The sequence below is a fragment of the Natator depressus genome, chromosome 15 (assembly GCF_965152275.1).
Source record: "Natator depressus isolate rNatDep1 chromosome 15, rNatDep2.hap1, whole genome shotgun sequence".
Lineage (NCBI taxonomy): Eukaryota > Metazoa > Chordata > Testudines > Cheloniidae > Natator > Natator depressus.
In genome coordinates, this window is record NC_134248.1 from 12551829 (window position 1) to 12568673 (window position 16845).

The following is a 16845-nucleotide window of genomic DNA, read 5'->3' on the forward strand; positions in this document are numbered from 1 at the left end:
CCATCTTGATTATCACTACAAAAGTTTTTTCTCCTGCTGATAATAGCTCATCTTAATTAATTAGCCTCTTACAGTTTGTATGGCAACTTCCACCTTCTCTGTATGTATATATATCTCTTCTTACTATATATTGCATTCTATGCATCCGATGAAGTAGGCTGTAGCCCACGAAAGTTTATGCTCTCATAAATTTGTTAGTCTCTAAGGTGCCACAAATACTCCTGTTCTGTTCTTTTGATCTCTGAATTACCGGAATACAGCACAGACAGGGACTGTTGATTACATTGTTGACCCTATTCATACATATGTAAATACACAAAAATGATCTCCCCACATGTCTTTTGAGGGTTATTTATTTTGCAGGATGTTTAACCCTTTCTGGCCATACGTCACAGTTGCACACTTGCTTTCAGTTGCAGCAGCTGTCATTTTTGCTCTTACCATTTTGGCATGGAGGGTCTGCCGATCAGGTAATAAAGTCTGTAGAGAATGCAGTATTGCTTCAGGAACATGTGAAAAAGCCAGGTGGCACAGCACTTATGTCCAGCAGTGAGTAAGAGAAGTAGAAATGGAACTGGAATTTGATCTCTACAGCTCAAGAGAGACATTTCTGTTGGATCTGTACATACAATGCAGGTATTTAGTGGCTGAGGGATGTTGTCTTTTCACATACTGTTGTGCCCCAGAGATCTAGTGAATTTTAAAGGCTGCTACCGGGGGGGGGGGGTGAACTCAGAGACAATACCTGAAGACACCTGCTTGTGTTTTTTCCTAGTCTACTTACTATATGGAGGGCAACACAGGGCACCCTGTGTTCCAGACTCAGTTTGGAAGGATTGCTGTGAATATCTGTTTTGGGCGCCATCACCCCCTGAACTGGCTCATGTACAGTCTAAATGGAGCAGAGATTATCTTTAACCCTTCAGCTACTACTGGAGAGCTCAGGTAAAGTACAAACAACTTGTGGGCTGTCCATTGCTTGGGATGGGCTGTATTGTGGAGTGAAATACCTGCGCGTCCCACATTTCCTGAAAGAGGAAAACCATACTTGTTTTTCCTAAATGTTTCTTTTGGACAGGAACATTTAAAAAATGTTTTGAATTACACTTATTTTTATTTATTTATTTTATTTATTTATTTTGGTGATATCAGTTTGGAGTGGCTCACAACTGTTAGTGCCTACAACAAGGCAGATTGTCAAAAGCAGGGCAGACACCCCAAACTGGTGATGTGTTCTATGATTAGATTTCACCAACCCAATAAAGATGTGAACTCCTGGATCACTATATCAATCTTACCATGGAGTCACAGACAGTCCCCTTAGATTCTCTAGTCTATCTCGCCACCCAGACAAACTGGACTTTCTGATAAAAGATCACTTACACCAAAATCACGCCACATTCAGGTTGCTCCCAGTCCCAAGAGAACCATCACTTACCCCAGATCAGTTGGTATCCTAGATCTTACATGAAAGGCAACGCTGGTAGCCAATTCTAGAGTAAACTAACTAAAGGCTTATTAGCTAAGAAAATAAGAGTTATTGAGAGGTTAAAGCAGGTAAAATATATGTACAGGTGAGACACAGTTTGTAATTACAAATGGTGGTAATGATGTAATAAACTGCCAGTTTCCCAAAAGTCTTCTCAGGGTACCCAGATTGTCTCTAGGGATCTCCCCTTTGCATCTGGTATCCTTCCCTATAAGAGTCCAAACAGTCCAAAGATGAGGGATCTTTCCCTGAATCCATACTTCTAGCTTCTTCTCATAGGAAACAAGCTGACAGGGTCACTACCCACGTGGGCTCTTCCTTTGGGGACGGAGAGTAAGGAATGCATTTAGAGTCTTTGATCTCCAGTCATCACACAAAATGACCACTTGATTTGAAATTAGCACTTTGCTGTTAAAGTTCTTCATTTGCATTCTGTAAGGCTTCTTTCTCAGATTGATGGGTTATTTAGTTACAGGCATATAGACAATGTAAATATTTGCTGTTACAGCGGGATACAGATAAGTTACAAGAGTGCATGTAACATCCCATTACTTTTAATGACATTTAAACACCAAATACACTCTCATACATTTAGTAGTCACTTTGATCTATATTGCTACACAAGTGAATTGGCCTGGCTTCTAGCTATGCATTTGTAAGCATTCAGTGAGGCCTGGGGCTTTGGCATGAGCTGGCACATGGTCTGCCAGCATCACAAGTGCATCTATTAGCTAAGGTCCAGTATTCCAGAATATGTCAATGGATCATCTTGACACACAGTATAGTACATGTACTTTTTCATTTATCCAAATGACAGTGGAGTCTGAAAAGAAATCCAGTTCTGTAGGATGTACACTCCTATACTAGTAAGCAGTTTTGCCAGACCTGTTAATTATGAATTAATTATATTGATTACACTCAGAGGATTGGTAGGTTCTCATCCCAAGATCAGGCCCAGTATTATTAAAATTACTATCCAGTTGGGAGCCCCGACATGCATGGTTGCAACACTCACACTTAGGAAAACCTTTTGTATTTGTAACAGTTTTATTAACACAATTAGTAAAGTCACAAACACTCCAACCCAGCAAGGTAGATAGAGAGAATACAGAATGTGCATCTGAACATCCATATACTCACACCATTCTTTGCAAAAGGACCCAAAATGTTACTCATCATGTTCACCGTCAGATTCACTATCACCAGTGGTCAACATTCTGGCATCTCCCAAGAGTCACATCTCCCCAAGGTATGTGGGTTGGGATACAACTTTGATAACGTGTTACGCTGAAACTACTATGCCAAATACATATTCAGTAGGGGTTTCATTCTCTTTTCCTAGAGTGTCTAGCATAGTGGGGCCCCAATTTCAGTTGGTATCTAGGTGCTAATGTAGTACCAATAAGAAATAATAATAATGTTACCCTTTTTGGCCTAACCACTTGTTTCCATTAGGAGAAACTGATGATGGAGTCGGGTATTTCTTTGATGCAGTCCTGTTTATTTACAAAGAACATATATAAAATCCTGTTTTCCTGAATGCAGTAGGAATCAAACAGCAGGAGACAGTTATTTACTCACAGTTCCAAGCCTCTTTCCAGCCAGCACTCTACCCAAATGTGCTCTTTCTCAGCTTTTTCTCAGGGTCACACTACAAGTGCTTCTCTGGCTGGCTGGTAGACTTCCTTGCTATCTATCCTGTGTCCTTCTGTTGTGTTTGTGCTACCTCTCTGCCCCTTCCCCAGACCCTGCAATCAAATCAGTATCCCATCCCTGTGTTTGTGTTCAGACCCCCATGAAACCCCTTGGCCCAGTGGTCTAGTCCTTGGGCAGTAGTTTCCATTGCTTCAGCCATCACTAAACAAAGAGGCATTTAGTTTTCCCCTCATTTAGCCTGAATGGAAGGTAACTAGTATAACATGCCCAACAACTTCATCAAGGTGGGGTGATTGCCCAACCCCCAGCATAACAATAATATTAATATATTCAGTAATGCTAAGTCTGTTTCAGAAGATCACTCCTTCTCTAGGTGAGGAGCTGGTTGATAGAACATTTGTAGGCAGCCTTAGGGGATTCTAATAACTTAGGCCCCAGTAATGCAAGGAACTCCATAGGGGTGCAGAGTTCTACCCATGCAGAGCTCCTGGCAGAACTGAGACCATAGTGCTTCCTATCTGAGGTAATAACCACTTCCTGGGCTGAATAAACTCTGCCTTTGAGTCTGTCAGCCCCAGGATATGGCTGTTATCAAGGTAACAGGAAGCCCCGTTGAGTTGTTTTAAGACACTGACATTTTAAATGTAATATTCAAATTGAAAGTGAAGGAAGAAAATCTAACAAAAGGAATGCACCCCTTCAAACTAACTGAATCCCCTTTAGGCCCCTGCTTTCCCTTCCTCTGACTCAGCAGTGCTTGTCTGTCCAGAATAATTGCAATATATCTTTCCTTTCATTGTCTTTAAAAACAAAGAGAAGGGAGGGGCCTCTCCCAGTGTAAACTGTGTAAACATAAATGTATGAATTATTCTGGGAACAAGAGCACTGCTGAATGGCACAGGAAAGAACAGAAAGTTTTAAATCATGGAGAAGGGAGTCATTTAAAAAATTTTTTTTGACAGTCCCATTTTCTGTGGCCCCCCCCCCCACACATATTTCTCCCCTTCTCTTTCATGTAAATTTGGAATTTTTCTGTATCAGCCGAAGGGATTGAAGCAGTGAGGCCAATCTTCTTGCTGGCAAATAGCTTGAAAATTCTGAATACATGAGCCACTCAGAGTAGGGAGATTGCAGTAGCCAGAGGAGTGTGATTATTGATAAATAAGAGCATAGTGAATACATAAGTCACACACCCACAGCCAAGCCCAGTACAGGGAATTGTATATTTGGAGTGGTGTGGAAGGGAACTATAATTTTGAATCCGTAAGTGTACAGCATCCTGTCACTCAGACTGCCTAAGGCAGTTCTGTTTCCCGATAAGAGCTGATAGCTGCTGATTTAGGTTGTTTAATATTGGAAAATGTCCTTAGAAAAGAGTTTAGTAAATACAGAGTCACTTGTAGTGGGCTTTACAAATATCACCATTAAAATAATGTTTGTGATGTTGGTCCATCTTCAGCCCATTAGAAGGAGAGCAAACAGAAATTATACTGCCTTCCTGAGGCACTTCATTGCTTTTCTGGGTGCTCCAGGCTCTCCTGATTATTGGCTTTCTTCTCTTGGTTGCTTTTTGAAGGTATAATTTTTATTGCAGGAAGAGGACTCTTGAGTCCCATGCAGAAAAGAGTTTCTAGGGAAATGGAAGAAAGCTGTTCTGTAGTAACCTCTTGGCTATCATCTCTTTTCCCACAGTATTTCTCCTTCCTTCTGTGAAATTGTAATTTCCAGGAGCCTTTCAACAAAGTCCCTTTTTCTTAGATGTGCTGGCAGGTTGGCTCAGCAGTTGGGGGGAGGGGAGGGGAGGGTGGAACAGGGGGAGTGATAAACCTAGTCCTTTCAATCAAGCCAATGAGCATCTTGTAGGTGTCTGAGTCTTCTTGAGATTTACTTATGAGTCATCCACCCACACTCTCCCCTTGGAGCTCAATATTGGGCAGCTACATGCTGTTATGAGGGTGATTTTGCAGAAGAGTGTACAGCCAGTCACTCTTGTTTTTCAGTGCTGTAGGTACTGTCAAACCATATCTTCTTGAATTATCTGATCCCTGTGTCTCAATATGCTTAATGAAAGGAAGGCTGCCTGCATTTTCAGTGAGACAAGGGGAGTGAAGTAATATCTTTTATGGGCCCAACTGCTGTTGGTGAGAGAGACAAGCTTTCGAGCCACACAGAGCTCTTCTTCAGAAGGTAGTCTAATAAAAGATATTACCTCACCCACCTTGTCTCTCTAATATCCTGGGACTGACATGGCTAAAACTACACTGAGTTTTCAGTGTCTCCAAAATTGAGTCCCAGTTTGGAAAAGGACTGAGGGTGAAGGTGGAGGAGGAATTCTTTCCCGTTTCACAGTTCTTGGTTTTCTGTACAGTGTGGAGACTGGTGTAATGGATAATGATTGAAATGTTACAGTGCTGCTTTTGTCAACCATGCCTTTTTGTTCTGTCAGCCCTGCATAGGGGAATGACTTTTGAAAATGTCTGTGAAACCTGCAAGTAGAACAAGGGGAGCAGGAGGGGTGGACTTTTTTTTCTAGCTTTCAGACAATCTAGTTTACCATTGCCTGCCTCAGAAACTGCTCCTGGAGAAAGGGGGAGGGGGGCAATTAGAGTGAGAACCTTTCTATGCTGCTGCAAAATATTATTTGGATTCCTGAAAATTAATGTATAAGTCTTCCAGATTGTTTTGAAAAAAATTTCTCCCAATGACTTTAATGGAAGGTGCATATCTAAATTCCCTGGGCTGCTTGAAAATCTCAAGCCAGGCATTTAAAATTCTCATCATGGTGGTCACCATTAGAAGTCAGCATTTGCCAAGTTACCAGATAAAATAGTCTCTCCCTATATGTGGAATGGAAATAATGTTGGTAACTGTGCTGAATCTGGTGGAAAATGCTCACTATTAATGGTGACCACTCTTTGTGATCCAAGATCATTGACAGCAGTTGGCTGTGGTTAGCTTTTGTTTCCCTGATCGCGAGGCTCAAGATTACAGGTATCCACAGCCCATGAAATCTCAAAATTTAGCTATGAGCCATGCAAATAAACGATAATCACCACCTTTTTTGTTACCAATTTGCAGCGAGTCACTGTGGCCAATTGAAGCAAGAAATGCAGCTATTGCTAACCACTGCTTTACATGTGCCATAAACCGAGTTGGAACGGTAAGTATTTCAACACTTTGCTTTGTAGCCTTAATTTCAGAATCTATGCATTTGAGCACATTTTAATCCTAGCTAATGAACTGTATAGTGCTAACGGGATTACATGGTAGCTGTAGGACACCTGGAAAACTCCTGTATTCCTCTGTATAGCATGAGACCTCCTCTCTCATGAATGTTTGCAATGTGCTTTGAAGATTGAAAGTGTTGCTATGATACCTAGTAAACAGGGAGAGTGTGAGCCACCTGCCCTGCTGCTGGCAGCCTGCATTCTGCTGTGGCTCCTTCCTATTCTTGACTTGTTCTTTCTCTATGGTGATGGATTTAACTAAGGGCTTGTTTACACTTACTGGGGGATCAATGAATGGTGACTGATGCATCGGCGGTCGATTTAGTGGGTATAGTGAAGACCCGCTAAATCGACCATAGATTGCTCTCCTGTCGACTCCTGTACTCCACCAGATTGAGAAGAGTAAGGGGAGTCAACAAGAGAGCGTTTCCGTCGACATCATGTAGTGTGGACCCTGCGGTAAGTAGATCTAAGCTACGTCGATTTGAGTTACGCTATTCACGTAACTCAAATTGCATAGCTTAAATTGACTTTTCCCTTTAGTGTAGACAAGGCCTAAGATGAATGCTCCTTCCCTTCTCGCTAATTCTCCTAGCTCCTATGCAGAACCCAGTGTCTCCTTCACTAAGATTATTGAAAATAAAATGTGTCCTTGCACTTCCGTAACAAAGCTGGTTCCTACTAGTCAGACACCTTCTCTCCTTAACAACTGAGACCATGGAACCAATTCTACCTTCATGTGCAGTAGGTGAGGCCTGTCTTCAGAGCTAGTGACACAAGGTGGATGAGGTGTAATACACTGTATTGGACCAGTTTCTGTTGGTGATGGTGACAAGCTTTTGAGCTGTGCAGAGCTCTTCTTCAGATCTGGGAAAGGTACTCAGAGTGGTGTAGATAAATACAAGGTGGAACAGATTGTTTAGCGTAAGTAGTTAACACATATTTTAAGGGACCATTTAAGGGAAGTTGTGGTGGAAACCTGTAGGGAAGTTTAGATCATTTGTCCAGAGGATGAAAATAATATTGATATCAACCTCTTTATGGGCCACCCTGAGGAAGAATTTCTGGACAAATGCACCATGAAACCAATGTACCTCAGATACATCAATATTATTTTCATCCTCTGGACAGATGACCTAACTTCCTTCTGGATTTCCACCACTACTTCAACAACCACCACCCATCCATCAGACTCTCTCTAGAACACTCTCACAGCAGCAACAACTTCCTGGCCATGATTAGCTTCAACAGTGGAACCTTAGACAACAGTATACAAGAAACCCCATGGATCACCACACTTACCTTCACAGATCTAGTAAGCACCCCAAGAAATCTGTTATCTACAGCCAGGCCCTCAGCTATCACAGAATATGCTCCAAGGAGAAAGTCTGGGATACACACCTTAACACATATAAAACCACTTTTACCGAACAAGGATACTCCACCAGAGAAGTAGATCACATCATGGAAAGAGCTACCCCAAAACCCCAAGAGACCCTGCTTTGCTACAGGGGGGAAAAACCCTCCGACCGCACACCTCTAGTTGTCACCTACTACCCCATACTGGAACCTGTACGGGGTATCTTTAAACCGTTACAACCCATACTCGATGGGGAGCACATTCTGAAAGAAGTCTTTCCCAACCCTTCTCTTCTGGGCTTCAAACAACCCACTGTGTCTCCAGGCTCATTGTCAGAATGAGCTCCCCACAGACCAGTACCCACCAACTCAAAGCACCACGAGACCCTGCCATAACAACAGATGAAAAACCTGCAGACATATCGCTACCGGTACAAGCGTCAATATCTCCCACAACACACGTTTCAAGATGCATGGGTCCTACATATGCCTATCATAACCTGTGATGTACCTCCTCCAGTGCACTAAATGCCCCAGTAACAACTATGTGGGTGAAGCCAGACAGTCATTATGCTCTTGAATGAACTCACAGAAAGTGATGAAAGACAAAAATACCATATCATCCATGGGCAAATACTTTTCACAAAACGATCACTTCACTCCATATCTGACCTATCAGTCCTCATCCTCAAAGGAAATTAGCACAATTCCTTCAAAATATGAGCCTAGGAGCTTAAATTCATAATTTTGCTGGACATTAAAAATAATGGTCTTAATAAAGACACTGGATTTACGGCTTATACAACAATCTGCAACCCATTAACCCCCTTTTTTTGTCCTATGACTGGAGGAGTGTTAATGGGCCACTTCACCGTGAATCATTCCTTAAAATATGTGTTAGTTACTTGTACCTTTCCCAGACCTGAAGAAATGCTCTGTGTAGCTCAAAAGCTTGTCTCTTTCACCAGCAGAAGTTGGTCCAAGGAAAGATTATACCTCACCAATGTTGTCTCTCTAATATCCTGAGACCAACCTGACTATGTCAACACTGCAACATTCAGAGCTAGTGCACATACAAATTCTTTGTTGAGCAGTTTAGCGTGTATATTTTTTTAAGGTGCTCTCCGTGAATCTGGCTTAGTGTCCACCTGGTTAGACCATGTTCTTCCTTTCTGTTCTCTGCAAAGACTACCTCATTTAAATCTCTCTTCTCCCACCCCCATACCAGAGCTGTCCTCTCCTTGGACTGTTAACTTGTTGTGGTGGAGAGGCTTGTGTCCCCCAATGACCCTCAGAACTATGTTGTTCGGAGTATTGTACTCGTGGTAGGGTCACCCTTGGCGAACAGTTCTGAGGTGAGGTTCCAGATGAAGCATGGTCCAGACTTCTCAAAACCCCAACGGTGGAACAGGTGTATTTAAGGACTTGTCAATTCTCTGTGGCTGTGAAGGTGCATAAGGGGTGCAGCAGGATGGAGACCTCCAGTTATCTCGGACTCCTCTGCCACTGGGTCCAGGGCTCCTTCCTGTCAAGTTCCGTGAGGTTCCTGCCTGCGCACCAGCTCCCCCACATTAAAAGATTTCATGCATAGGCCTCTGCCGTGACCAGAGCTGTGACACGCTAGTATTACTACTCATATTCCCCAGAGCGCTGTGAATACAAGGCTGTCAACCAAGAAAATGCCTGTCTTCCAGGCTAGTCCATCCTAAAATTCTAGCAAGACAGTCACTACCTTGAATCTAGAAACTAGGTGACACTGAAGATTCCCTTCTGCAGACAGTGTTGACGGTAAGCCAGACAAGTCTTAATAGATGTATGCCAAGCATTAATTAATATGTTAGTATATTAAACATTGAATTGCAGCAAGATTCTCTTGCATGAAATGAGATTATAGTGCCATCTACAGCTTCATTTCAAACTGGCTTTTGTTTCACAGGAATACTACGTGAATGCATTTACATCTGGAGATGGTGGAAAAGGTACGTTCAGCAAATACCTTCATGAGTTGCTAATAGTTGATTCTGAAGCATGAAGAGTTATCTTTCCGGCTATCTGCCTGTAGTTTCCATGACATTGGTCGTATCTAAGAGCAGCCTTACTTCCCAGAAATGCCACTGTCATAGAAATGACAGGCAACTAGCAGAAAAGATATCCAAAGTACAGTGGCATATGGTCATTGGAGGTGCTTATATAGGGCTGCTATATCCTTCCTAGGGACTCCAGTCTGTATGATCCCTGGAAACCTGCAAGGCAAAACCCAATTAATTTGCCCTATGTTGTCAGTGTGGTTTATGATGATGCATTAATCTTCATGTTCTGACTTTAAATCCATAAAAGCCAGGAGTTCTCTTACCAAGTACTATTGCTACATACACAAGTTAATGTGAAAGAGGATTAGCTTCAGATAGTCCAGATCCAGACACACAGGTGAGCTATTGAGTCTCATGCGTTTTTGTAAATGGTTTACATAAAGTTATAGGTACTTGCATGCCTCTGGCATGCCAAGCCACATGATGCTGAAGATGGGGTGCAGAGCTAAGACATACAGGGGACTCTCTCACTGGAATTCTGCATTTCACTGCTTTATAAAACGTTGCCTCTTTATAACAATTGGCTATGAGTCTGATGTGGTTGTAGCAGACTCCCGAAACCTTCCTTTAGGCTGTCAGATTACTCCTCTTGTAATGCCTATTTTATAAATAGACAAATGTGCAATTCCCAACAGATATGTCTTCACTGCGGAGTTAAGATGAGTGATCACCACCTGGATTAATCTAACCCCAGCAGGGGGAGTGCAATACCCGTGTGACTGTGTCCTCACTGATACTGCATTCACTATGTTGCTATGACTTCTGAGGGTATATCCCATGGTTCTTTGTGCTGCAGTAAGCTGAGAAACCCTATGATTCTTTCCCAGTGAATCGTGGTAGAATTTCTGTCTTGGGCACATGGGAGAAATTGTGGGAAGCCATTGGAGGTGTCAGTGCAGGAGTGATTTAGCCTGCATCTTTACAGCAAAGTGGACAAGTTACCAACCCAAGGGGAAGCAGCACAGGAGCTCTTGCCTATACAGCCAGCCAGCCTGAGCCCTGGTCTACACTAGGACTTTAGGTCGAATTTAGCAGCGTTAAATCGATGTAAACCTGCACCTGTCCACACGATGAAGCCCTTTATTTCGACTTAAAGGGCTCTTAAAATCGATTTCCTTACCCCTGACAAGTGGATTAGCGCTTAAATCGGCCTTGCCGGGTCGAATTTGGGGTACTGTGGACACAATTCGACGGTATTGGCCTCTGGGAGCTATCCCAGAGTGCTCCATTGTGACTGCTCTGGACAGCACTCTCAGCTCAGATGCACAATTTTTTGCCGTTGCTCTGACGCAGGGAGGGGCGACTGACGACACGGCTTACAGGGTTGGCTTACAGGGAGCTAAAATCAACAAAGGGGGTGGCTTTACATCAAGGAGTATTTCAGGCAGGACTTCACAGAGGGTTCCAATAAGAAATGGTGCACCTAAGTTATTGTTCTTATTGGAACAAGGAGGTTAGTCTGGCCTCTGATTGATCCATGGCTAGATTTACCTCGCTGCACCTTCTCTGTGAGTGACTGCAGTGTGACCTAGAGGAATGAGTCCCCTAGATGGGGGGCGGGGGCGGGGGTTTGCAAATGAGTACAAAACAAATCTGGTCTATTTCTTGTTTTGATACACTCCATCTATCTTTTACATCTTTGGCTGGCAGCAGACGGTGCAGAAGGACTGCTAGCCATCCTCATCTCTTGCCTGCCCGGCAGAAGATGATGCAATAGGACTGCTAGCAATCCGTATCACCTGCCTGCTCACCATAAAATGGTTCAATAGGACTGACTGCAGGACTAAAGAGAATGACTTGATCAAGTCACTAAAAATTTAGTCCCTGCGCCCATGTCTGCCCAGGCACTCCTGATCGACCTCACACAGGCGACCAGGAGCACCTCGGACATGACGATGACGGCTACCAGTCCTATTGCACCGTCTGCTGCCACAAGGCAATGGGTTGCTGCTGCTGTGTAGCAAGGCAGTACTGCGTCTGCCAGCACCCAGGAGACATACGATGACAGTGAGCTGAGCGGGCTCCATGCTTGCCGTGGTATGGCGTCTGCACAGGTAACTCAGGAAAAAAGGCGCGAAACGATTGTCTGCCCTTGCTTTCACGGAGGGAGGGAGGGAACGGGGGCCTGACGATATGTACCCAGAACCACCCGCGACAATGTTTTAGCCCCATCAGGCATTGGGATCTCAACCCAGAATTCCAATGGGCAGCGGAGACTGCGGGAACTGTGGGATAGCTACCCACAGTGCAACGCTCCGGAAGTCGACTCTAGCCTCGGTACTGTGGAAGCACTCCGCCGAGTTAATGCACTTAGAGCATTTTCTGTGGGGACACACACACTCGAATATATAAAACCGATTTCTAAAAAAACGACTTCTATAAATTCAACCTAATTTCGCAGTGTAGACATACCCTGAGTATAAAGCGCTACCAGACCCAGGGGAGAGGCTTTTGTGTGAATGGAAGGGGGGTGAGGGGCAACACCTGAATAAGAGCCCAAATTAACTGCAGTGAAGACATACCTTAGAGGGGTTTCACAGGAGCAAACCAAAATATACTTGGCCAGTTTTATTCTGTTCTTTAATTTTATATCATTATAAATGGTGAGAACATGACAGGCAAAAGTAAACACAAATTATAATTCAGAAATAAGAGAAGAAAGAAAAGAATAACCTAATGCATTGTCATGTTCAATATAGGCTTGAACAAAAGGATAAGTTATAAAAGTCAAAGAAACTTGTACTCTGATTATCTATTCAGAAATCCAAAAGAAGTCTGAGATTCTGAACTGCTTTCTCTTGGGGTAGATGTAACGCACCAATATTCAGTTGTAACCTGAGCATTTGTCCTATGGGAACCACCATCTTCTCTGTTTTTTCTGGCCTCAGTCTGAGTCTCAGCCAACCCATTTGCTACAGATCCTTATATTGGCCTGACATTGGAGCTGAGTGTTAGCGGCTGCTGCATGAAGGTGGATAGTGGTTGCTATCGCTCACTTTGATTGCCCTCACTGAGCAGTGCAGAACTTTAGAGGTGTCTGATGCACTTGATCTTGTGGCTAGTCCTTTGATCCTGTTGAAGATATTTGCATTTTTAATAAGATTTTTCTTCCTGCTGTCTCAACGTTTTATACTTCGGTCCTGCACTGAAGAGCTAATGCTGTGAACTCTCTCAGTTGCTTTGAAACACACTGTGATGTTACTGTTAGCATTTACTTGATTGTAGGCTAGATGGGAGAGGGAAACAAAGCCCTTCTTTAAATGCAAATAGTTTTAATAATTAGCCAGCACAGTAGTACATTATGAAAAGCCTATGAAAGTTACTTGGGTTCCTGTTTGTCTATGTGAAAGCTTTCCTGTGAGGGAAAGGGTAACTAAAGGATAGAGCTACAGTTTTCCTGTGGCTTCACTGTGGCTTTTTGAGTTAAATGAGGGCACAGTTGGGTGAAAAAATAGAGGAAGTAATCCTGAGTTTCTCACGGGAAAGAACATGTGAAGTTCTGTACTTATTTGCTCATGGCATTCTATGTTGTTTATTATTATTTATTTATTTTATTTATTTATTAAGCCCACCATGACTTGGGATATTTTTATGGCTCGAGTTATGTGGCTGCACCAGATGGCAGTCGGACACCTGGACTGTCTCGCACACAGGATGGGCTTTTGGTGGCTGAGGTGGATCTAAACCTTTGCAGGCAAGTTGGTGACAAATGGAGTTTTAAGGTAAGTCCTTATTCTCTAAAGAAACCTGGCCAGTTTGCTAACTTTTATATGACACTGGATGGGCCTTACATGTTAGTTTTTGTGGAATTTAAGCTGTTGCTAAAAATGAAACCTTCTAGTCCTTATGATTCTGAAGATCACACTCAGAAGGTAAGTGGTGGATTGCTCACTTCCTGAGCCTGCAGACAGCCTGAAACCAGACATGAGAACTCTCCTCATTCACCTCTGAAGCCTCTTGCTCTGTTTCACTTTGGAAGTGAATTAAGCTAAATGGAATTTAGGCCACTTTAATTCTGAATGAGAGCATCCACACGAGCGTGTGCTGTGATTTAAGTAATCTAACACACCTTTAGTTAATTTAGATTAACTTTCCTGAGGGTATGTCTATACGGCAATCGTAGGTGCTGATGGGTGCTCGACCCTGCCCCGCCTCCACCACTGCACCGCCCCCATTCCAACCCCTTCCCCAACTCCGCCCCCTCCCTGCCCCTATTCCAACCCCTTCCCCAAATCCCCACCTCTTCCCCACCTCCTCCCCTGAGCGCGCCGTGTTCCCGCTTCTCCCTCCCGGAGCTTGTTACGCCATGAAACAGCTGTTTTGCGGTGATAAAAGCTGGGAGGTAGGTGGAGAAGCTGGGACGCAGCGTGCTCAGAGGAGAAGGCACAGGTAGAGGTAACGTGAGGCAGCGGGCAGGGAGGGGAACTTGGCTGCCGGTGGGTGCAGAGCACCCACTAATTTTTCCCTGCGGGTGCTCCAGCCCCAGAGCAGCCTTGGAGTTGGCGCCTATGACTGCAATTAAAAACTCACAGCTGGCCCATGCCAGCTGACTTGGGCTCGTGGGGCTCAGGCTACGGGTTTAATTGTGGTGTAGATGTTTGGTTTCAGGTTGCAGCCCAAACTCTGGGACCCTCCCACCTCGCAGAGTCTTAGAGCCCGGGCTCCAGCCTGAGCCTGAATGTCTACAGAGCAATTTTTCAGCCCTGGAGCTCAAGCCCCGAGAGGCCGAGTCTTCTGACCAGGGCCAGCCACAGGTTTATTTGCTGTGTAGACATACCCAGAGAGCTCACATGTAGTCAAGCACTTAGTTTTAGTCCTCAGAACTGCTATAGGTCTGGAATTTCTATTAACCTTTCCTCCTGAACCCAATATGCACTTTGACTCCTGGCAACAAGTAGGATAAACCTCTAGCTCAGAGGTGGGCAAACTACAGCCCACAGGCCACATCCGGCCCGCGGCACTGTCCTGCCTGGCCCCTGAGCTCCCGGCTCGGGAGGCTAGCCCCCGGACCCTCCCTGCTGTCCCCCCTCCCCCGCAGCCTCAGTGCGCTGCGCCGCCAGCACTCTGGCCCACCGCTCCTGCTGGGCAGCGTGGCTGGCTCTGGCGGGGCTGCGAGCTCCTGTTGCTCTGAGCAGCATGGTAATGGGGGAGGGTTGGATAAGGGGCAGGAGGTCCTGGGGGAGCAGTCAGGGGACAGGGAGCAGGGGGCGGTTGGATGGGGCGGAGGTTCTGGGAGGTAGTCAGGGAGCTGGGGGCGTTGGATAGGGGGCGTGGTCCCGGGGGGCAGTTAGGGGCGGGGGTGTGGATAGTGGGTGGGGGGGGTTTGGATAGGCGTGGGAGTCTCTGGGGGCGGGGGTGTGGATAGGGGGCTGGGCAGTCAGGGAGCGGGGGGGTTGGATGGGGGTGGAATCCCGGGGGGCGGTTACGAGCAGGGTTTCCAGGAGGGGGTGGTCAGGGGACAAGGAGCAAGGGGGTTGGATGGATTCTGAGGGGAGCAGTCAGGGGAGGGCGGGGGCCAGGCTGTTTGGGGAGGCACAACTTTCCCTACCTGACCCTCCATACAGTTTCACAATGCCGATGTGGCCCTCAGGCCAAAAAGTTTGCCCACCCCTGCGCTAGCTAGTGACCTTTACAATCTGTCATCCTCTTCCTGCTTGAGTTCTTCAGTTATACCATATTCCAGTGTTTAAAATCAGACATGGTAACAAAGAATTTTATGTCTTTATCTGTACAAAAACACATCCAACTTCCTTGCGTTTTGCTCTTGCATACACTTGTGACATATGGTCTTATGTGTTCTGTGACACACTGGACCTAAAGTCTGTGGAAAGGACTCCTGGTGGCTGTGGTATACTGGTACTGAGTTTTACATCCTCAGTAAAATGAGGGGTCATTTCAGCAGAATGTAGATCTGGGTCATCAGAGAATACAAAAGGCCACCTCAGCTGCAACAGCACATTTTAGATGTATTCAAATGTGGACCTTTTTTTTGCTGTGTGAAAATGAGTAGTATAATCAGTACGATATCCCTTGTGCTGTTTTTATATTTGGTTGTTTATTTTATGCTGCCCCCATGTCTTCTGTTTCCAGTGTGCTGCAGTTTTGTATTGATAGTGCAAACCGGCATTGCTGGAAGTTTTGGAAACTGAGTAGAGGACAACTGGGACTTTTGACAACCAGAAAGGAGTAGGATGCAGTTTAAATTTTTGTCATTTGATGGAGATGCATATCCCCTTTCTACTTGTGAGCAGCCAGAGGTGGTTTGACATTTGGGGGTGATGGGCATGACCTTCTTGTTCCCCACCCAGACAACCCTTGACAGCAACCACATATCCCCATAACCTGCTCCAGGATCTGCCACTGCATCCAGCAGCAATGGATAAGGACATTAACTGTATGTTTCTTCTAAAATTATCAGCAGTGAAATAATTAACCATTATCCTCATTACATTTCAGAATTCACTCTGTTGCTGTGAGAGGAGCAAGTTCACTCCCCTCAAAGCTAATGTTTCAGGCTGCTTGCACACTCAGGAAGACAACAGTATCAGGTCACATTTAGAAAGCTTTTTTCACAAGTATAATGGCTATAAACTTACTATGGTTTTGCTCTGAAAAGTGACTGTAAAAAGAGCAGCATGGAATTCATGTTTTATATGGATATCTTTCACACACACACACACACACACACACACACTGAAAGTCAAGATGGGTTCTTCCCTTACTCTGCATCATCACCAGGTGATCATGCTACCACAGTGGGAGCTGTATAAATTCCTACATAAATACAGGTTCTGCAGCCCAAATGCTACAGTGACACTTGTGCAAACCCACTGAAAGCAGTGGGGTTTTCAGGTGTTACTGGGAGCATCGTGTGAAGACTTCTCACTTGTGTAGTTCCACTGCCTTCATTGAGTGTACATTGGTGTATCTGGAATTCAGTATATAATTCTGTTAGTGCACAGCAAAGAGACTCCAGCTCTCCCACTCACCTGTGTTATCTCTGCAAAAGTAACACAGGTAAAAA

General features: G+C 44.6%; 1 protein-coding gene across 2 annotated transcripts in view; it reads left to right on the plus strand.

Moving 5' to 3' along the window:
- Nucleotides 1-16845, plus strand: part of UPB1 (beta-ureidopropionase 1) — a 35895-nt gene that overhangs the window by 14330 nt on the left and 4720 nt on the right. For both annotated transcript variants that reach the window (XM_074972972.1, XM_074972973.1), the window contains 4 exons: nt 776-945; nt 6224-6305; nt 9668-9710; nt 13389-13543. In XM_074972972.1, coding sequence (XP_074829073.1) covers nt 776-945; nt 6224-6305; nt 9668-9710; nt 13389-13543 — 450 coding nt within the window. The remainder of the gene's footprint in view (nt 1-775; nt 946-6223; nt 6306-9667; nt 9711-13388; nt 13544-16845) is intronic.